The 21253-nt window shown below is 48.6% G+C and overlaps 1 protein-coding gene across 1 annotated transcript; it reads right to left on the reverse strand.

The window, feature by feature from the left end:
• Positions 1–9939: 9939 nt before the first annotated feature.
• On the reverse strand, positions 9940–20625 carry Mfsd2b (MFSD2 lysolipid transporter B, sphingolipid). The gene is made up of 14 exons (XM_057779191.1): positions 20560–20625; positions 17470–17595; positions 16475–16599; positions 15813–15936; positions 15405–15483; positions 15187–15317; positions 13831–13921; positions 13597–13718; positions 13020–13103; positions 12699–12779; positions 12379–12488; positions 11966–12109; positions 11506–11682; positions 9940–10485 (listed from the first exon to the last, which is right to left on the reverse strand). Exons 1-14 carry the CDS (start codon positions 20623–20625, stop codon positions 10461–10463), a joined length of 1485 nt encoding a protein of 494 aa, XP_057635174.1. The 3' UTR covers positions 9940–10460.
• Between the last annotated feature and the right edge of the window lie 628 nt (positions 20626–21253).

A 21253-nucleotide genomic window follows, 5' to 3' on the forward strand; every position in this document is an offset into this window, starting at 1 on the left:
TCCCCCCCTCCCCTTTTTCCTTTAAAATTATCCAGAGAGGAAATAGCTTGTGCCTTTGGGGACTCCTGTCCGTCTGTTGCAGTTTATGAAGATGGAGCTGGGCTAGGAGAGAGGCAAAGGCCTGTTTTGTGGTTCGGATGCATTAGACGACTGCTGGGATAATGGACGGGAATGCCGCGCGTCTGTAATCAGCGGCCTGGAGAGTGGTGGCTGAGGGCGGCAGGCCTGGCTCCAGCGGCAGAGACAGTGTCTGGGGTGTCATGAAATCACTGCTATTATGGATCCTAAGGAGAGGAACTAGGGGGACCTGAGTAAAGGTCAATGTGAAGGCCTCGAGATGTATTTATAATTACCATTTCTTAGGGCAGAACACTCAGAAAGACTCTCCAGTGGAATCTCAAGTATTGGCCGAGGCTGTCAGAATGTTCTAATGGTATGGTCTCTGTGAGAATCGCTGCTGTAGAGAAGTGTTCTGCATCTTCACGTGCATAAGTGTCCTCTTGGTTTTTCTTTTCGAGACAGGGTTTCTATGTAGCTTTGGAGCCTGTCCTGGAACTAGCTCTTGTAGACGAGGCTGGCCTCGAACTCCCAGAGATCCACTGCCACCACTGCCTGGTGCATATTTCTTCCTCCGGTAGATGTGTAGAATGTAAATTGTTTCTGAATAGTAAATCTGATTCCAACTAATGACGACTCTTACACAGATGTTTCTTTGTCCTCTGCTGTTATGACAGTCATTGGAACAATAGAAGCCAGTCCTGTGGTTGCTGGCTTCAGAGAGAAGCACTAAGTCCTTTAGCATCTTTAATAAAAAGGTTTTGCATCAGCCAGATGTGGTGGCACACGCCTTTAATCTCAGCACTCAGGAGGCAGAGGCAGGCGAATCTCTGTGAGTTGGAGGTCAGCCTGGTCTACAGAGTGAGTTTCAGGCTGTAGTGAGACCCTCTTTAATCGTAGTAGTAATGATAAGTCATTCTAAAGAGCAAGAACATTGCTAGAACCCTTTCAAGATTTCTGTGTGTCCCTTTCAGTCCTGTCTCAGCTCCAAAGGTGTCTCGATTATTGTGATTATTGCTTCTTCATTCCTCTCCTTTAAAGGAACTTCACCGCCATGTATACATGGTGGCATAGACATAATGTTTATTTCTCTTGTTTTTAAGCTTTAAACAAATGATATATTATATAGTCTTCTGATTCTTGAGAGTGCTTGTGTGTGCATGAGTGCATTTGCACACTTGTGAATGTGTGCTCTGTAAGACTTTAAGACAATCCTGAAGCCATTTTGACAATTCTGAATCCTCTCAGCCTCTGTGCCATAGTGCTTCCCCTCCTCCCCTGGGAACCAAGGACCTAACAGCTACACTCACATGTACTCAGTTCCTGAACAATTACCCAAATACGTATGCTTTGGTTCAGTCCCCTGGGAAACGGGGTCAAAATGACCTCTTACCTCACCTGATCTGGCAACAGCTCTCCAGTCAATTATTGGTAATAGCCCTTTGAATAAGCCAATCAAAATAGTCAAAGAGCAACCCCCCTTGCTTCTGTGGCCCCTTTAAAAGTAGACTGTACCAGCTATTTGAGGTCCCTTGGCTTCCTGAATGCTGGGGGACCCTGTCATGACAGAATTAATAAAATCCTCATGCTTTTGCATCGGCTGTGGTGTATGAAGTGGTTTCTGGGGGTGACTCCTCCTCGGTGTTTGGACGCTGGAGTCCAACATTTGGTTCCCTGACGGGGAATCGAGTCACTCCCAGACACGCTGTAGACCCAGTTGGAGGTATAAAGAAACGAGCTCATTTTTATGTCTGTCTGTTTATGTATTGTGTTTCTATTTCTGTGTAACTGTGAATCAGTAGTCTGAGAATTGTACTTGGGCAGGGTCTGTATTGAAACGGGGCTCAGGGAGGAGGCAGACGTGTCCTGAGATCCCTTGCCCCAGCCCTGAAAGACGTTTCATGGGCGTTTATGGGAGGGAGGGGCGACCAGGTCACCCTAATCTCCAGGGGAGATGTGATCCTCCATCTGTGTTTTTGGATCTGCTACCGCGCAGCTTCTGATTTTGAGTCTATGTCTGTCTTTTTGTTCTTGTGTATTTTCAGTTCTACACCAGAGTGGTTGTGAGAGCACCAGCTTCTGGTTTTGAGTTTATGTCTGTCTCTTTGTATTTTTGTTTTTGTATGTTGGTATGTCTTTGTTAAAATCCACCTGCAGGAATTCAGAACCTGGCACCAGGCCCCTGGCCATCATTAGTTCCCCTGATTCCTAAAGCAGCCCCACCGCTGGAGGAGGTGGTGGCTGCCCCTCCCCAAGCCTTTTTGTCTTCTCTCTTTCTTGTACAGAGGCAAAAGAAACCCAGAATCCAGGCACCTCTGGTTCTTCCTGATATCCAGCCGAGCATGACAGACTTCTCCCTCCTCCTCCCCCGAAGGAAACACTTCGTTCCTGAGGAGCCCCGCTGGTCAGGCCCTAGCCCTGAAAACTTCAGTACTCAGTGTCTGTGCTGGGACAGGGCAAGGATGTCCGCTAGAGAGAGAGTGACCTCCCAAGCATTTCCCCCTTACTCGAATCCCACTCCTGACAACAGAATGGCCCCCAACGTGTGGACAACTATATCCACAGAAAGCCTGAGAAAGCTTGGGAAAGAATGGAGTACAGCATGGCTTCTTGGTAGCAGCAATTTCTTGGGTCTGCTCTGCTTGCTAGAGGCAAGCAAGCTCTCTCATCTAAGAGAGGCTTCCTGACTCAGCTTTAGCTGCAAAACTCTGCAGCTCTTAAGAGGTCCTGTCAAGAAACACTTAAATAGTGTTGATAAAAAGTTGACCGAATGCTTGTTTGTTTTCGGCCATAGCAGGAAAAAAGTTGTGCTGTTTTAAAATGCTGGTGTTCTGGTCTGTACTGCCAGGGAAAACTGACTCTTTCAGACAGGCAGGCCGAGTGTGATCTGTGAGCAGAATGCTGCAGCTTGGTTGCTGGCAAGGACCTTGAAACGCCATAGACTTGTGGCAATAAACATGGCTACAGCCAGTACCTCCGCCATGAGGCTGAAAGCTAAGGAATGGGCTGGATCCAGCGGCCAAAGCCACGGCTTTAATCCTACCTATATTGCTTGGTAATTTAAAGGCTCATGTGGTCAGAAAAAGAGAGAGAGATACAGTAAAGAGAGATTCAAAGACAAAGAAAATTTCTAAATGGTTTACAGTGTGTTAAAAATATATGCAGGCTAAAAGTTAAAAGTTCTTAAAGTAAAAAAAAAAACAAAACAAAAGGAAGAAAGAGAGTAGTTGGGTATGGTAGTAAACACCTTTAATCCCAACACTTGGGAGGCAGAGGGAGACTGACCTCTGTGACTTCAAGGTGTGGTAGCACACGCCTTTAATCCCAATGCCTGGAAGGCAGAGACAGAAGGATCTCTGAGAGTTCAAGGACAGTCTGGTCGACAGAGTTATTCCAGGTCAAAGATATACAGAGAACCTGTCTCGAAAAGCAAAAAATAAAAGTAAAATAAACGAAATAGAAGTTAAAATAAAGCCATACAAAGATGGAAAATACAATGAGAATCTTGATACTATATGCTATTATGCTCTGTTTGAATTGTTTGAATGCTGAGGAAGGAACAATAGCTGCTAAAAGATATTTGTTTATAAATGCTGCTGAACTAATCCAACATAGATATTTTCAAAATACCTTGACTTTAAAATTTGGATCTGGGCTGGAGAGATGGCTCAGTGGTTAAGAGCATTGCCTGCTCTTCCAAAGGTCCTGAGTTCAATTCCCAGCAACCACATGGTGGCTCACAACCATCTGTAATGAGGTCTGGTGCCCTCTTCTGGCCTTCAGGCATACATGCAGAAAGAATATTGTTTACATAATAAATAAATAAATAAATAAATAAATAAATAAATAAATAAATAAATAGAAAAAGTTATTTAAAAAAAAATAAAATTTGGATCTAAGGACATGATGCTTTGCAAAGGAGTTTCTTCTTTTGTTTTCACAGAGGATGAGACCCTGTCGATTGTTTCTATTCCAATATGGTATGATGGACCACGCCCTCCTGAAGGGTTGCTGTGAACACCTTCAAAAAATCACTTCACTCAACTGCTGACTGAGATGAGTCTAGCACACAGATTATACCATGAAAGACCTAAATAACAGTGCCCCCATTCAGCAGGAAGCAGTTTGGAGAGAAATAACTGCGCCCATATTCCCAAATACTGTTTATAAATGTTCTTTTACATTTAAAGGGGGATATGATATAGATATGAATAATTTGCATCGGTATGGATTTGACTTTATTGATATAAATTTAAGGTCAATTTTGTTATATGTATATGTATTTCTAATCTTGATTAAGGTATTGTGATTGTGTAGTTTATGTAAAAATGTAATGTATATAGGTTGTTAATAGATAATCATCTATAATAGTCAATTTGTAGTCATGTTAGTTAGATTTTCTAGATGTGCATGGATATTTTAGATAGGCATTCTTCATATTTTTCAAAGATTATAGAATATGGCATTTTAAATGTTTTAATAACTTAGGGTTTTTCATGACAATTAGACATGTCTGCTCCTGGCAGCACCAATCTACTTAAAGAGGAAGATGGGCATCGAAGAGGATCCTTATGGAGTCTGATAGCCATTTGGGCAAGAAACTGCTCTTGCCTGGACTATTGCATAAACTGAACACAAAGAACCCGCAGAGAGAGGACTGCTGAACTTGCCTAAAGGTGAGATGATCTTTCGGGGTTCCTGATTCATGAAAGAGTCTGTGAGACATTCTGCAGGACACAGCAGATAGTGACTGAACTGACTGAAATTTCCTGCTTCATGGAAATGTCTTTGGATACTATGGACCTGTAGGCCGAAGATGGATGCCCCAATGGTACAGAAGAACTTTGGGTGACTGTCCAGGCAGTGAGATGTCTCTGTGATTTCTAGAGTTTTGTAAGTTGCTTACTTCTCATTTACTTAGGTAATATTATATCCTTCTGGAGTCTTTGAAGGAGTTGAAGAATAGATAGATAGTTATAGCTGTTTTCCTTTGTTATGATAAAAGATAAAATAGATGTAAATATTGTAATTGTAATTCTTGCTTGATAACTGTTTTGTTATATGTAATTTTGCTATGTTAAAGCCTTTCCTTTTTGTTTAAACAGAAAAAGGGGAAATGATGGAGGAAGGTCATTGGCTACTAAAGAAACTGCCTTGGCCCATCTGATAGGGCAGAATTTAGATAGGCGGAGTAAACAGAACAGAATGCTGGGAGGAAGAGGAAGTGAGCTCAGATGCAGGGCAGCTCCTCTCAGAGGCAGATGCGATGAAGCAAGCCACCAGGTCAGACATGCTGAATCTTTCCTGGTAAGACTGATGCTACACAGATTATTAGAGATGGGTTGATGGGATATGAGAATTAGCCAGTAAGGGCTAGAGCTAAGGGGCCAAGCAGTGTTTAAAAGAATACAGTTTGCCGGGCGGTGGTGGCGCACGCCTTTAATCCCAGCACTCGGGAGGCAGAGGCAGGCGGATCTCTGGGAGTTCGAGGCCAGCCTGGTCTACAAGAGCTAGTTCCGGGAGAGGCACCAAAGCTACAGAGAAACCCTGTCTCGAAAAACCAAAAAAAAAAAAAAAAAAAGAATACAGTTTGTGTGTTGTTATTTCGGGGCATAAGCTAGCCAGGCGACCAGGAGCTGGGGCGGCAGGAACACAGCCCGCAACTCCCACAACAAGGTCCCTCGGCTTCCCGAATGCTGGGGGACCCTGTCATGACAGAATTAATAAAATCCTCATGCTTTTGCATCGGCTGTGGTGTATGAAGTGGTCTCTGGGGGCAACTCCTCCTCGGTGTTTGGACGCTGGAGTCCAACACTCATGTTTATATAGAGGCCCAAGTTTGTTCCTCATTTCCTATTGTCCTGTCCACCTTTTTCACTTAGACAATGTTTTTCTGTGTAGTGGCTGACCTGGAACTCCCTCTTTAAACCAAGATGACCTTGAACTCACAGAGATCCACCTGCTTCTGCTACCTGGAATTAAAGGTGTGCACCACCTCTGCCTAGCATCCATCCACCCTTTTTTTTTTTTTTTTGAAATAGTGTTTCCCATTAGTCTGGGACTCACCCAGTAGGCTAGACTAGCTGGCGAGCAAGCTCCAGCAATCTGCCTGGTTTCACCTCCCCAAAACACTCAGATTACAACCTTATGCCACCATGTGTGTTTTTTGCTGTTGACTTTTTTTTTATTTTTCGAGACAGGGTTTCTCTGCAACTTTGGAGTCTATCCTGGAACTAGCTCTTGTAGACCATGCTGGCCTTGAACTCACAGAGATCTGCCTGCCTCTGCCTCTCAAGTGCTGTGATTAAAGGCGTGTGCCACCACCGCCTGGCTTTTAATGTGAGTTCTGGGAACCTAACTCCGATCTCATGCTTAGAGGCAGTGATGTTCTTTTGACTGAGCAGTCACTATAGCCCCTCCACCTTGTTTTCCAAGAATGCGTCCTACTGAACCTGGAGCTCACTATTTTGGCTAGACTAACGGCCATTGAACTCCTAGGATCTGCCTATCTTCCCGCCAACCCCCTCCACCAAACCCTGGGGCCACAGCTGAGCCCTGTCATGCTGTCCCTGGATGCTGGGATCTGAACTCAAGCCCTCATGCTTATACAGAAGCACGTACCTACTAAGCCACCTCTCAGCCCCAACTGTCGGGGACCAACCTCGACAAAAATACCACTCGCCAGGGTAGGGGTGTTGGGATTTAGAAATATAGTAAAGAATACTAAGATGTGAAAATAAAAAGACAAAAACATAGGGTAGTACTGGGAGGGAATTCCAGTAAATACTGAAATCACCACGCTTAATTTCCAATTGCTTAAAATACCCCTGACCCCAAAAGGTAGGAAGGAGTAAGAAAAAAAAAACTACATTAGTGTGATACAAGGAAATGAACAGACCAACTGAAGGTCATGGGCTACATCCACAGTTAGGAACCTTGGTCGGATCCTTAGACTTTTGTTTGAGGTAGAAACACAACAATAATGCTCTGACTTTTTGGTCAGCATGGAAGTAGGCTCACATTTTTGGGCCTCCACACCAAACTCAGGATTATCTCAAAGATGCTTCCTCATATGTGTGTGTGATTTTTACCTTCGTGACTTGGCACAATTTACAGACCTGCTGGCATGGGCATTTGGTTGTTTCCTGGCTTTATTTTAAAAATTATGAACCATATTACTTTGGATACTATTGTACATATCTCTGTATGCAAATATTTGAGAAGTCTCTCTGTGGTCTTTTACCCAGAAATGGCTCTCACTGTTACACTGATTGGTTACTACAGATTGCCTTATAGTAGGTCTTGAGGCCAGGTGTTATAATGTTTTCTTCTTTTTTTGCTCAGAAATGAAGTGGCACTAGTATTTTTGCGTGCTCCCATATGAATATGAGCGTTTTGATTTTTTTAGGAAGCATGTTGGGCTAGGGATAGGTTCAGAAGAGGCCATATTCATGGCTCATCTAGCATATACTTAAGGCCATAGGTTCAATCCTTACCTGGAAAATAGACAAAATAACAACAAAAACTGTGAAGCTGGGCACATGTCTAGGATCCCAGTACTTAGTAAGGTAAGCCAACATTGGTGAATTTGAAGCCAGCTTGAACTATACAGACAGCAAAGTCCTGCCTCACACACAGAAAGAATGGTATTTGCTGTAGGATTGTGGCAGATCCTTCTTTCAGGAAGAAACACTTCTTTTTGTTCTTGTTCTGCTGAGTTCTTCTATTATGGATGCACTTAGTTTTTATCAAACATTTTTTCCATGGAGGGGATGAGTTGTGTTTGGATGCATGATGTTGGGAGTGCCTGAAAAGCATTCAGGAGGCATTGGGTCTGGGGAGCTGAAGCTCAGCAGATTGCATTGGGTTTGGAGTGGACTCTGCAGCAGCAGCATATGGGTGGTGGTGGTGGTGAGATCACACTGGGAAGGCGGAGGAGGTTAAGGAGCATCAAAGATGCAGAAGCAAAGAGGGAAGTATGGATCAGAGGCAGTGGAGAGTAAGCCGAGCAAGACTAGAGTTCTGAGGTGTGGTGCTCAGTATCCGTTGCCTAGCACCAAGGGCTTCCTCCGCATCAGTTACCTGTCCTGTTGCTATGCTAAAATATTCCGATAAAAGCCACTTAAGGAAGGAAGGGTTGGCCATGCGTTGGTGGTGGCACAAGCCTTTAAACCCAGGCAAGCAGATCTCTGTGAGTTCAAGGCCAGTCTGGTCTACTAAGTGAGTTCCAGGACAGCTAAGACTGTTACATGAGAAATTCTGACTCAAAAAAACAAAAGGAGGAGGAGGAAGAAGATGAGGAAGGATTTATTCTGACTCAGGGGTACAGGGTTGGGAAGTCATGGCAACAGAAGCTTGCAGCAGCAGCTCACGTTGCATCTGAAGTGAGGAGGAAGAAGTGAATGTTGATGCCCTGCTTGCTCTCTTGTCCTTCAGCCTGGGACCCCAGCCCATGTGATGGTGGCACCTACAGTGAGCTTGTCCTCCCGCAGCAGTTAACCTGTCAAGATAATTGTCTCCCAAGTAATTCTAGCTCCTGCCAAGTTGGCAATCAGTAATTAACCACTATAGTCTGGAGCTTTGTCAGGCATTGTTAATTTGATTGACATATCCATCCTGAGATGTACAGAAAGTAGGTGTTCAAAGAAGAAATGACCATCTATTCAGACAGCTGAGCCTAGGAGTTGAGCCAGCTTGGACAACATAACCTCTAATCTAAACTAAACTCAGATTTTTAAAAAACAATGATGATCCATACCTGTAACCCTTGGTAAAGGCAGCAGGATCAGTTCAAGGACAGCCTCAGCTACATAGTGGGTTTGAGGTCAACCTGGGCTACATATGAACTTGTCTCAAACAAACAACAAAAGTAACGAATAAAGGGCTGGAGAGATGGCTCAGTGGTCAAGAGTATCTGTTGCTCTTGCAGAGAACCAAGGTTTGATTCCCAGCACCCGCACTGGGCAGCCCCTGTCTATAACTCCAGGGGCGATGCTGCCCTCTGCTGGTCACTGCAGCACCTGGATTCATGTAGTGCACATGTCACTAAGGCACAAACACACATAAAAGAAATCTTTAGCCGGATGGTGGTGGCACATGCCTTTGCTGGCAGCACTTGGAGGGCAGAGGCAGGCAGATCTACAGGTGTGAGGCAAGCCAGGTCTACAGATAGAGTTCCAGGACAGCCAGGGCTACACAGAAACTCTGTCTCGAGAAACCAAATTAAGAAAGAAAAGTAAAGAAGAAAAGAAAGCAATCTTTAGAAACAACAAATAAGGCAAGCACTATGGGAAAGCACTTGCTGTGGGGAGGAGTGGAAACAGTGTACAAACTCCTTTCTCCTCCTCTGTGTGCTGCAGTTGGTCCTGTCACATGACATTGTCTCCTCTGCTATGGATTCAGGAGTGACAGGGAAGGAGGAGATGGGAATGGCAAGTTGTTTTGGTTTAGGTTGAGGGCAGTGGCTGGTGCCCTGGTCTCTGTAATTCATAGCTGGGGTAAGAGCCATTCTTAGGCTCCTCCTCAGAGGATGCAGCGCAGGATGGTGAGCTGCCCACAGTCACATTTTATCCATTCTGTAGGAAGTCAGCTCTTTAACTTTACTTTTGGTTGCTTATAAGATAAGGTCTCAGGTTGTTCAGACTGATCTAAAACTTGACACCTAGCTGAGCCTGGCCTTGAACTCTTGATTCTCCTGTTTTTAACCTCCTGTGTGCATACTACACCCAGCTAAATTTGTTTTTGAAAAAATATCAACCCCAGTGAATCCTTCTTCCCCAAAGACTTATACAACCCCTAGAAAACTGCCCTTCCTATTAAATGCTAATATAACAGAATTTCAGAAAATACGTTTTCATTTATTTGTAAAAAGTGAAAGGCCTCTGATGGTTCTGCATCATCCTCTATCTACTATAGAAGCAGTGACCTCAGTTTGTGAGCAGAGAAAAACGCTGAACAAACACCCGTGTACCATGGTGGGTCTGCTTAGCCCCCCAAAACGTCATGTGTCCTCAGTTTGCCCAGTCACATAGTGTCCCAGCTTTTCTACGCTCTCAGCAGGCGTTCACTGGAGACTCTGCAAACCTCCTACGTGTGGAGCTCTGCCTTCGAGCAAAGGGAGTGTCCAGACTGGAGTAGGCAGGATGCTTTCGGAGCCTGAGGGTTCTTGAAGGTGGAGTCCTCTGGACTACAAGCCTGGAATGTCGAGGGTCAGCAGGCAAGGAGGTGCTGAGTAGGGTTCCTGGAGCCTGAGCCAGCCCCTTCAGGAGATGTCCCTAGAGTCTCCATTCGCAAGGGAAAATGCATGTGCTAAGTTGGTAGGCTATGCACGGGTTGCTGGACAGAGAGAATTCTAGAAAATGCAGTCTTCTGCTTTTCTGCCTCACAGAAGTCCCCTTCTAGTTTCAGGCGAGGCTGTAGCTAGTTCTCCTGAGGGAAGGGAAGAAACCAAGGAGGAAGAGAGAGGTGAGATGAGGGTCTCCACCCTGACACAGAGTACCACAGAAGTTTCAGCAGCTGTTCTATGCCTTGCCAGCAATTCTCCACTCACAGGCCTATTAAAGCCACAGCCCAGTTCCAGGTCCCACCAGGCAAGTCCCCAACCTCTAGGCATTGTTGTGTGGACAGCAGGACCTCTGGGCCCTTTAGCTGAAGGCTGTTGCTACCAGCTATGAGAATAAGGGCCTGCTGATAATGCCGCCTGTGTGTCCTGGGGCGACATGGACACCAACTTAGGTATTTGTAAGTAGACACATCTGTGGGTCAGGTGGATGTTGATGGGGTAGCATACACTTTCCAATAGGCACCTATTGGGCCTTGGGCCCTGTGCTGAACTCCTGGAATAGACGGATTAATGAACTGTATTCTCAGCTGCAAGATGCCTGCACTGTCCTGGGAAAGCCAGGCAGTACACACATCCTCCATGTGGTCAGATGTATGGTAAGAGAAAGACAAGCCCAGGCAGGCACTCAGCAGCCTTGGGAGGGACGAGCAGGAGGCTCCCAGGCTTCGGCACTCTCTGAGATGGGGATCCAGAAGGAGAAGTGTAGGGAGAGAATGAGATCAGGTGAAGGCTTTCTACCCTGGGCGGACAGCAGGTAGAGCCGTACAATGAGCGATGCACCTAGATGTGGAACTTGGCGGAAGTGCAGGGCGGAGGGTACCTGAGTCACTGGTGTGAGGTGTTCTAGGTCACACGAGCAGACTGGGTGCAAGGGAGATCCAGAGATTCCTCACATCCCCCGTCTACCAGGTAGTGCACGGAAGAAGGCTGAGGATAAAGACTAGAGACAGAAGGAAATCTGGAAGCAAGGAGTATCACTGAAGCTAAGGCAAGCAGCCCGAAATCTGACGGCTCGGCTGGTGTTAACTGTTAGGCACCAGGGTGTGTGTGTGTCCCTTAGGCTGGTAACCCTGCCTGTGTGTACCCAATGTACAAGCACTGCCCACCTCCGAAGGCTTAGCTGGGAGGAGGTGTCCTGGCTTGGCGTCTTGGGAGTGGGGCCAACCATGAGGATGCAGAGACCAATAAGGATCATGCAGGTGGGCACAGCGCCGATGAGGACCTTGAGGGTAACCACCACTTCCTCTGCTTGCTGGCAGGCTCTTGCCTTATACCCTGCGAACCTGGAGAAACACCACCCCTCCGTTTATCAGCTCTGTTGAGCATGAGTTCTTGGGTGCAGAAGTCACCAGTGTGTCACCCCACCCTTTCCTGATAACTGACTGCTAGCCAGATTGGATATAAGGAGTTCAGAGCCCCTTAGTTCTGATGCTGGGGTCCCCCACACTCCATAGAGTGCAGCATGCACGCCAGACTCATGGGTGACTGCTAGGGTGGGGGTTCTATCTCCTCTTCCCACCCCCCTGGTCTTTTGTGCTTTTGGTGTACCCCATCCCTAGGACTGACTCCAAACTGAGGGTGGAGATGCCCAGGGCGCCTGCGCCTGAGAGCTTGGTGAAGAAGACGTAAGATGAATAGAAGATGGTCTCCACGCCTGGGCCATGCCGGTGCTGCAGCTGGAAGTCATCCACCACATCTGGCAGCATGGACCTGGGGGCAGGTGCATGGCGTTAGCCCTCTTCTCTTTGAGAAGCCCAGGGCCAGCCTGCGAGTCCTCAGGAGGGCAGAGACTATGTTGGAAACCTCTGCTCAGAACCAACCCACAGTGCCCAGCCGGACCGCTGTGTTTCCCTCTGCTGTTGTTGGCTCCAAGGAAGGAACTGGTGGTCCCATCCAAGAAGTAGGACAGCAGGAGGAAGAGAGACTCCCTTACTGGAGGTTATGAGGCTCCCAATCCCCCATCATTTCATCCAGCCTACCAGGGTAGCAGCAGGGACACAGCAATGCTCACACCAGAGACAAAGGCCACAACATAGGCCACAGGTGCAGAGGGCACAGCAGCCAGCAAGATGGAAAATGGCACCATTATCTGGGGAGAGAGACCTGTGAGCCAGTCCTCCACATTTCCCTGCCTTGCTTTCTCATAACAGGCTCAGCCTTTGTGATGCAAGATAAGCCCCGCACCTGGTCCTGTGCTAGGCCCAGCAGACCCATGAGAACCCAGATCTAACCCCCGCTGAGCTCAGGCTCCATGGTACCTCTTCAGCTACCCGCAAGCCTTGCTTCTTGATTCACTCACACAGATCCCAAACGCAGACGTCCTCTTCCCAAATCGCTGGAGGACCCTCTCCCACAGTGGGGTGCTCAGCACAGCTGAGATCTGTGAGCACACAGCATCATCCCACCAGGCCCTGAGGTCCACACCTTTCTCTAGACCTCAAAACCCTTGCTTTTAGGTAGGACACCCAACCTCAGACTGTCTGGTTTGGAGTAGCTATTCCCCAACTCCACCCTCTGCTGGAATGGGACTGAAACAAAATGTGACCATGAGACCTCTGGCGACAGAGGTTCTCCCTCAGTCTCCCAAGGGCCCCAGCCTCCACCTCCTTGGTCCCCTTACCAGGATGGTTAGCACCAAGTTCTGAACATGTTCTTGTAGCCGCGAGGCGTGTGTACAGAACAGGACCAGGTAGCTTTGTTCCACCTGAGGAAATGCACAGGAAATGATATGCAGGGAATTGGCAGGATCGAAAGTCACATGTAAGGGGAAGGTCTTCAGTAAGGTCTCCCCTTGAACTCAAAGGATTTCCCCTCACCATGGATACAAGCATCCTTCCCTGTGCACTGTCCCTGTTCACATTGTTAAGATCAGACGGACTTAACTATAGCTCAGGTAGTATGAGAGGCTGTCCTCCCAGACATCACTCCAGTCACACAAGTCACACCCAGGGTTTTCTTCGCAGCACACTCTCAGTCATATGTCATTCCCTATAAAACTGAAACCTAGCCGGCCATGATGACAGATGCTTGTAACACTAGCACTTGTGTGGAGGCAGGAGAATCAGGAGCTGATGTGATGGCCAGAATCAACTACATAACAAGTTCAAGGCCAGCCTGGGCTATACGAGACCCTATTCCAAAGCCTGTTTATGAGAAGCACAGCCAGAGCAAATCAAAGATCACTTGGCCAGTGGTACCTGGACAGCTGCTGAGATGAACAAGAAGGAGACCACCAGACTCAAGTAGGGTGGGTGCCGGGAAGTGATGGCCAGCCCTGTGAAGAAGCTCAGGCCTGGACCTGAGACTGGGGCAGAAGTGTCTGCAAAACAGGAAGGTGATACCTGGACTGGCAGAGTCAAAAACTCAGCCCCACGAGGAGTCCTGCTCCCAGCTCCTGTCTCTCATGTTCTCACACTCTCTGCACCCCATACCTGGCCTCTCCTTCACTCCTAGGCACAGCAAACCGCCACACACAGGGTACGTCAACGCAACCACAGCAGCCGCAATGCAGTAGAGGCGCGCCTGTGGGAGAGGACGGTACTGCACTGAGCGTAGTGTTTCCAGACCAGGCAGGGAAGCGGGAGCACCCCTCTATGCCTTCACCCCAAGCCCGAGGATGCTGGCCTCGGCTGCTCCAGTTCGCTCGGAGTAAGGCCTAAGAGTTTTGCTCCTCTGATGACTCTTTGCCCCACTATGGAAGGGAACAGCTGTGCCACCAGAGGTCAGTGTGCCTACTGTTCCATCTTAGTCAGCAAATAGGCATTGCTGGTAACTTCTGTGTCCTAGATCCCGAGGTCACAATGATGACTAAGTGGCTCCTCATCCACAGCAAAGGCTGGACGGTGGTGAGGGCTGTGCACATCTACAGGCAGCTAACAATAGTGTGATGGATGGAGACCCAGAGGAAATACAAAGAAAGTGAAATGTAGATAAAGAGATGCTTGGGGATAATAGCCAATGAGGACAGAGGGCGGAGGGGGCGACAGGGAGTGCAGAACCCGTGTGTCCCCTGGCCTCACCCTGGAAAACGCACTGTGCTTGACTCCAATTCTTTGCTTTCATTGTCCCGAAATTGTTGGTAATTTTTATGGGATTTTTTTTTAAAGCAGTGTCTTTGTGCTACCCATGCTGGCCTATAGCTCACTATGTAGCCAAGAGTGACCTTGCGCTTGGGATCTGCCTGCCTCCACCTCTTGGGTGCTGGGATTACAGCTGGGAGCCATCATTGGCTTATAAGGTGTTGAGGGGCTTCAGATGTTCTAGGCAAAGTCTCTGGCAGCTGAGTGGTAACTCAGCCCCTGTGTTTTCTCCTGTTGTTGTTTTTGTCTATTAGTGGTTTGTCATTGGCCCACACACACTGACAGGTTTCGTATAACTCAGGTTGGCCCTAAACTGACTCTATAACCAAAGATAGCCTCGAACTCCTGCTCCTCCCGCCTCCATCCCCCAGGGCGCCACCACGCCTCACTTGTGCTTTTGCTGGGGCTGTTTGGTTGGTTCTGGCCACGCCTGGTGATTGAGTCCATTAGTGCCTCATGCATGCTTGTTGAGTACTCTACCACTGAGCTACATGGTCTGTGTCCTCTCTCTGTCTCTCCCTCCTTCCCGCCCTCCCTTTCTTCCAGACAGGCTTGGTGGAGAACCTGATACGTGTTAGGGCTTATGAGTTCGGCTAGAGAGGTAGGGAAAGGATGAGCAGCCCCACCTGAGGAGGAACCGACAGAAGAGCATCCCTGGAGGAAGGAGTTGACCCTGCAGAGGGGCTCCTGCGTTCCTCGGACACTTACTACATCTGGGGACACAGCAGTACTCCCGGCGGGCACAGGATCCTCACACCTCCGAGACCCATGGGCACTGGACACGAGGAGCCCGTGGACAGTGGCTCCCATCAGTGTCCCTGCCATCTCCATGGTCATCCCTGGAGACAAAGCACATACAAGGTGGCATGGCGAGCTGCAGGGACTGGGGGACAGCAGCTTCCGAGCGAACACAGAATTGTACTCACGGTACGCAGTGGCAGAGTCTCGCTCCCTGGGGCTGGGGGTGAGGATCATAGTGAGCGCTGTGTAGGGTACCTGGAAGAACTGGCATGGCCCCTCAGAGCTTAGAGTGGCCTCCACCACCCATACTGTCACTCAAGGTCTGTGTCTCCTTCCCCAGCCACTTCGCTATGCAAAAACCAGCAGCCACCCTGTCCCATCCAGATTCCTAAAAGGCCAAAGCATTCAAATCTCAAAGCGAGGGCTGAGAAGCAAGGCCCTGAGCAGCAATATTGTTGGTGACAGGTTTCCAAGCACTGAAGGGCAGCCCAGAGCAGTGAAGTCAACCTACAATACCCTTACTCTGAATATAAATTTTATCTGGCAGTGGGGCTCACCAGAACCAGGCCTAGGAGGGGCGGTCACACACTTACCGTAGACAGGGCCTGGTACAGGCAGTAGAAGGTGGCATACCAGAGCCCACGCAGGCTGGTGAACGGGGGCAGAAACCACAGAAAGAAGTAGGCCAGTGCGATTAAGGGCATGCAGCCCAGCGCCCTATAGAAGGCACAGCTAAGGGACAGTGCCTACAGCACAAGGGCACCAAGGACCCAACAGGAACAACCTCACCCTGTTTCTGCCCCTTGAGGGGGCCCTGGAGCTGGGGCTCTCAGGGAGCCATGGAGACATAGAAAAGCGAAGGTAATGGAAGGAGGGACATTCACTGTTGGGACTCTGGCCAGGGCCCTTAGGGGTGCCGTTCACTGTATTCAGGACAGTGGAGAGCTGGGGTTCACTTAGTGGTGGAGCATTTGGCCTGCACTGTTTGCTTTCCTGGAGCACAAGCATGTTACTTTTCCTCCAGGGCCTTCCAGCCCAGTTCCACCACGGGAGCCATCCTGCTCCCCCTGATGAGGGACAAACAATCCCTAAGCATGTCTCTGGAGTACCATGGGACTCATTCTGACCTAACTCATCTCCTGCACCACACAGGCTTGCCTTCTAACCATCCAAGGTATCACCTAAGAAACAGGTTGTGACAGTGACGTAGGGCCAGGGGAGGGATTGGGGGTCTAAGCACCAAGGGGCTGCTCACCAAGGCATTAGCCGTCCAGCCCTTGTCCTTCTGCTTTTGTTGATGAAGAAGCCAGCCACGGGGTCTGCAACCGCCCCAGACACCTTCCCTCCGAACAAGGCAAGGGACACCTGGGCGGCAGGGATCTGAAATCATCGAGAGGAGAGAGTCAAGGCTCCACGAAGTCAGAGAACACAGTCAGGCTTGCTTGCCTGTGTACATGATTCCAGAAAGCTCTGAGAGACATAGAGCTGGTGAGGAGAGGGGAAAGCCGATGGCTGTGCACAGGCATTCTATCACTATTTATTAGTATGCCTTTTGGTTTTGAGATAGGACAGTGGTTCTCAACCTGTGGGTCATGACCCCACATGGGTTCCATATCCGATATTTACATTATGATTCTTTTTTTTTTTTTTTTTTTTTTTTGGTTTTTCGAGACAGGGTTTCTCTGTGGCTTTGGAACCTGTCCTGGAACTAGCTCTATAGACCAGGCTGGTCTCGAACTCACAGAGATCCACCTGCCTCTGCCTCCCAAGTGCTGGGATTAAAGGCGTGCGCCACCACCGCCCGGCTTACATTATGATTCTTAACAGTGGCAAAATTACAGTTATGAGGGAGTGCCGAAATAATTTTATGGCTGGGGGTCACCATAACATGGGGAACTGTATTAAAGGTTGCAGCATTAGGAAGACTGAGAACCAGTGTGAGTTTTGAGACAGGGTCTCATGTAGCCAAGGATGGCCTCAAACTAGCCATGCTGCCGAGAGGGTGGGATTGAACTCCTGAGCCTCCTGCCTCTCTACTGGAATGCTGGGATTACAAGTGTCTGTCTCCACACCTGATTATTTTCTCATTTTCCTAGCACAAGCAGGACGTAATGAGTATCCTTGAAGAGTTTTCCTTCTACAGCCCTTTTAAATGTTACCAAGCTTGGGTCAAAGGACGATCTACCAAAACCAAAGTGACAGCATGGGCAGAGAGGAGGTAGAAAGACCAGGGGAGCTGCCCACACTCACCTGTGCCACATCGAGTAGGAAGAGCTGCAGGTAGAAGGCTGAGGCGCTGGAGGCCACCTGGTTGGGGACCCCACCAATGCCATAGCACACCTTCGTACAGATTGAGAGGCGACCGGCTCTGCTGTCCTGGGGGAGACACGGGAACTAACCCCTATTCCTAGAGACACAAACCAGTGCTCCGCGCCCCAGTGACTTTCATAAAAATCCTATATTCCCTGGCGACTCGAGGGCTCATTAGCAACCTCAGCCTCATTTTGACCCCAGATCACCCTATGGAGAAGTGAGAGAGAGAATTAAGAAACAGAATGCTAAATTTTGACCTCTACACCATTCCAGGGGGAAGTTCTTCCTTGCATTCCGTCTCCATGCTTCCTGCCACAGCCACTTTCTGTCCGAGTCAGTAATCAGAGTGTCCTGTGGAGCTGTGGGCCCTATGTAATCTTGAACAAATCCCTTTATGTTTCTAGGCTGTGTTTTCTTCATCGGATGCAATCTTCCTGCTAACTTGACAAGGCTGTTAGGATGAGTGAACGAGACAGTGGCTCTGAGAATCTATCGTTCAATGTTTGGGTTTATTTTACGTTTATTTGTGTGTGTGTGTATGTGTGTGTGTGTGTGTGTGTGTGTGTGTGTGTGAGAGAGAGAGAGAGAGAGAGAGAGAGAGAGAGAGAGAGAGAGATGCTCCACAGTAATCTCTTTCCACTATGGGGACCCTAGGTAACAGACTCAGCTCATCAGGCTTGGTGGCAGGTATCTTTAGCCACTCAGTCGTCCAATGTTTGTGACTTTTGCAAGCCCGTCATCAGCTATGATGGGGGTGTGTACACCATAGACACCAGCAAACCTAACCCCCTTTCTTTTGGGAAGACTTTATCAACCCAGCAGTACGACAGAATAGTCTAAGAGCCTGGAACGTGGAATATCACAGCCCCTCGGCCATCCAGCCGAGTCATGAACATTTGATCGCCAGCTCACAGTCTCATGGTCTAAACACAGGTCCTTGGCTGCCGTCCCACTGTGAAGCCAGCTCCAAACCATTTGCCACAGGGCATTAAATAACACTCAGCCACTCAGGCCTCGACCTTGTCATCCTTGGTTCCTCTCTTCCAATTCCCCTGTCAGGCGAGCTTCCTAAGTGGCTCCCCTGCCGCTAGTCCACTCCCCTGCTGCAGCCAGTGCTCTTTGAAGAAATAAATTAGACTAGGTCTGCTCTCCGCTTAAAACCAGTAACTTGTCTGTCTTTATTGTCTAGTAAAAGCCCAAGTCCTGGAAATGGCCTGCAGGAGCTCACTCTCTCTCTTCAAATAGCCTTCTTGGTGGGAGTTTCTTATTGTTCAAACCCTTTGACTGCTGCTTCCTCGGGATCTTTGTGTATACACACATATTGTTTTCTCTAGAAGGTTCTTCTGTGTCTTTCAAGAATTGATTGCTTGCCATTTAAATGTTTCTTCCTCAGAGGCATTCCCTCCCTGACAGCTCAGGTCTCTGAATTGCCCAGAGTGTCTGGCATACTCACGTAAGCTGAGAGCATAAATTTCTAACTCACTGTGAGGCCTCTAGTACCTAGGTGATCAGTCGGGGCTTAGTATGCTTTTAAAGCAATAAGTGACCAGAAGGATATTGTAAAGTGTTCTGTGGTCAATAATGCTAGGAATCCGTTTTTCCTCCTTTGCTGGGGACAGGAATGGGGTGGAAAGGAACTGGGACTCTGCCTATCTCAGTATCTTGTAGGCACCACAGGCAGGGCTGCACAGAAGGGAAGGTCTTCTCAGATAAGGTTTATCACACACTTCACACAAGCTTCCTACCCCAGGAGAAAAACCATTCTCAGGGTTGGGTGCATACTTTTTTGACATTTGTGTGAACCTTATTCCAACTTCTGGAAAAGCTTAGTTGGCAGAATCCAGTGTCAGTGGATTCTAGTCCCATGATGAGTCTCTAGTTTCCCCTACATGGGCCTATGGAGGTTTTAAATAACAGAGGGCCAGCCAAACAAATTCCGGCAGAAACTGAGGTGAGCCAGTCTTGCAGTCTTCAGAATGGTCATTTGGTCACCTAACCCCATTAGTCCATGAAATCTACATTTTACAAACTGACCAACTGGCTGTGACCTAGGCAAGGCGCTTAGCCGCCATGAGGAGGAAAGTGCAGATCTATACACCTCAGAGTATCAGGATAATTAACACACGGGAACTTCATGGCAGCCTCACTTTCTTTCCTCTCTGTCTCCCTTCCTTCCATCCTTCCTTTCTCTTTTTCTTTGCCGATCACACCACCCCAATACCCTGAATTTTCCTGGAAAATGCGAGTCCCCAGAGGGTCTCCTACTCCACCCTGCCCACAGCATAGGAGTCTTACCAGCTGGACAAACCCTCTGCCCCTAGGCTCCATCAGGACTCCTCCACTTTTCGGATTAAGACTCTTCAGGTCTTCCCAGAACCTCAAGGAATCTTCCTGCCTCATGGAGGAACTGGGACTACAGGCACGCGGAGGCAGCAGGGGTCTCCCCTAAGGAATGCCCTTTTCTTTTGCTGAGTTGCCTGACAGTAAACCCTGAATGGAGCTAAGGGGTGGAGGTGGTAGTCTACTGAAGCCGCAGAAAAACCTTGCAGAGGAACTGGGGTGGCCCCGTCTCAGCTCTACTCACGAAGAGAACACAGAGGGCCTAAGAACACCTTGGGGTCCCATTTGCCCACTCCCCACACCTCCAAAGCCCACCTGGGCACACGGGGGATGTCCAGCCTTCTAAGTACTTGGGACTTGGGGAGCACCAGGATTTTAGAGGGAGGCTAATTCCACAGGAGCTGCCTGGAGTTTGGGGAAGGGAGGCCAGGACTGGAGGCCTCCAGGAGGACCTGCAGTGGTCTGGGATCAGGATGCTAAGATACCTGACTGATCCTTCCTTCCTGCCTACTTGCTGCTTCATGTCAGGGCTCTGGGTTCCATTCTGTTTTCTCTGGGGTGCCCAGTGGCAGCAAACTCTGTCCTCCGTTTAACATCTGGATAAAGGGCAGTGGCAGGTGCCTCTCTTCCCTGCCCTTAGGAGAGCCCAGCAGCCCCTCTTTTCCCTCTCGCCCTCCTGAAGCTCACCGAGTCTGCCTCCTCGGTGTGAGGATCTGCGACCGGAGCCTGGGTGGGTTCCTGAGAAAACGACATCGCTGCCGGGCTTCTCCGCTCTGAACGTCGCAGCGCTCTGGGCTGGCGCGGGAAGGGTAGGTCAGGCAAAGTGGGCGCGGCCCGGGGCGAGCAGGCAGCCGGCCCCTGGGGAAGCCCTGCGGTCTTTGCAGGACCTTGAAGGAAGCTTCCGATTCTCCTCTCCAAGGAGGAGCTCGTCAATCCCCACTCGCCTGGGAAAAGCGGCCAACTCCTCGGGGACAATTTTCTTTTCTTGGCAGTCGTGTTGTAGGCAGGAACCCTCAGCTAACACCCCCCGCCTTGTGAAAACCAGCAAACAAATTTATTCTTTAAGTGAAGCAATACGCTCCACTTGCGCAAACTAAATTATAGCTGAGTGGGCTTTCAGCTTGAAGTACATATTTCCCAGGCTTTCCTATAGGTAACTACTGGTAGGTACATTTGTGCAACCAAGTGTGGAGGGAACAATATCCCAGAAGTGCTTTTAAACGCAAAGGACCACTCTGTATAAACTCCTTGTCAAAAATAGTGTGACCAGGCATGCCTTGTATTATCAGACTACCGAAACAATGGATCCCAATAATTAGTCAGCCCCACCCCCAACAACACAACAAAAACAAAACAAAAAACTCCTGGGCACCCAGTGAAG

Source organism: Chionomys nivalis, chromosome 1, assembly GCF_950005125.1.
Source record: "Chionomys nivalis chromosome 1, mChiNiv1.1, whole genome shotgun sequence".
Classification (NCBI taxonomy): domain Eukaryota; kingdom Metazoa; phylum Chordata; class Mammalia; order Rodentia; family Cricetidae; genus Chionomys; species Chionomys nivalis.

Coding starts and splice junctions, on each gene's coding strand:
- Mfsd2b (XM_057779191.1), bottom strand. CDS start 20,625: ATGTCGTTTTCTCAGGAACCCACCCAGGCTCCGGTCGCAGATCCTCAC. Junction 13,104..13,596: donor TCATCTCAGCAGCTGTCCAG/GTACCACTGGCC, acceptor GCATTTCCTCAG/GTGGAACAAAGCTACCTGGT. Junction 12,110..12,378: donor GTGTCCCTGCTGCTACCCTG/GTAGGCTGGATG, acceptor ACCTGCCCCCAG/GTCCATGCTGCCAGATGTGG.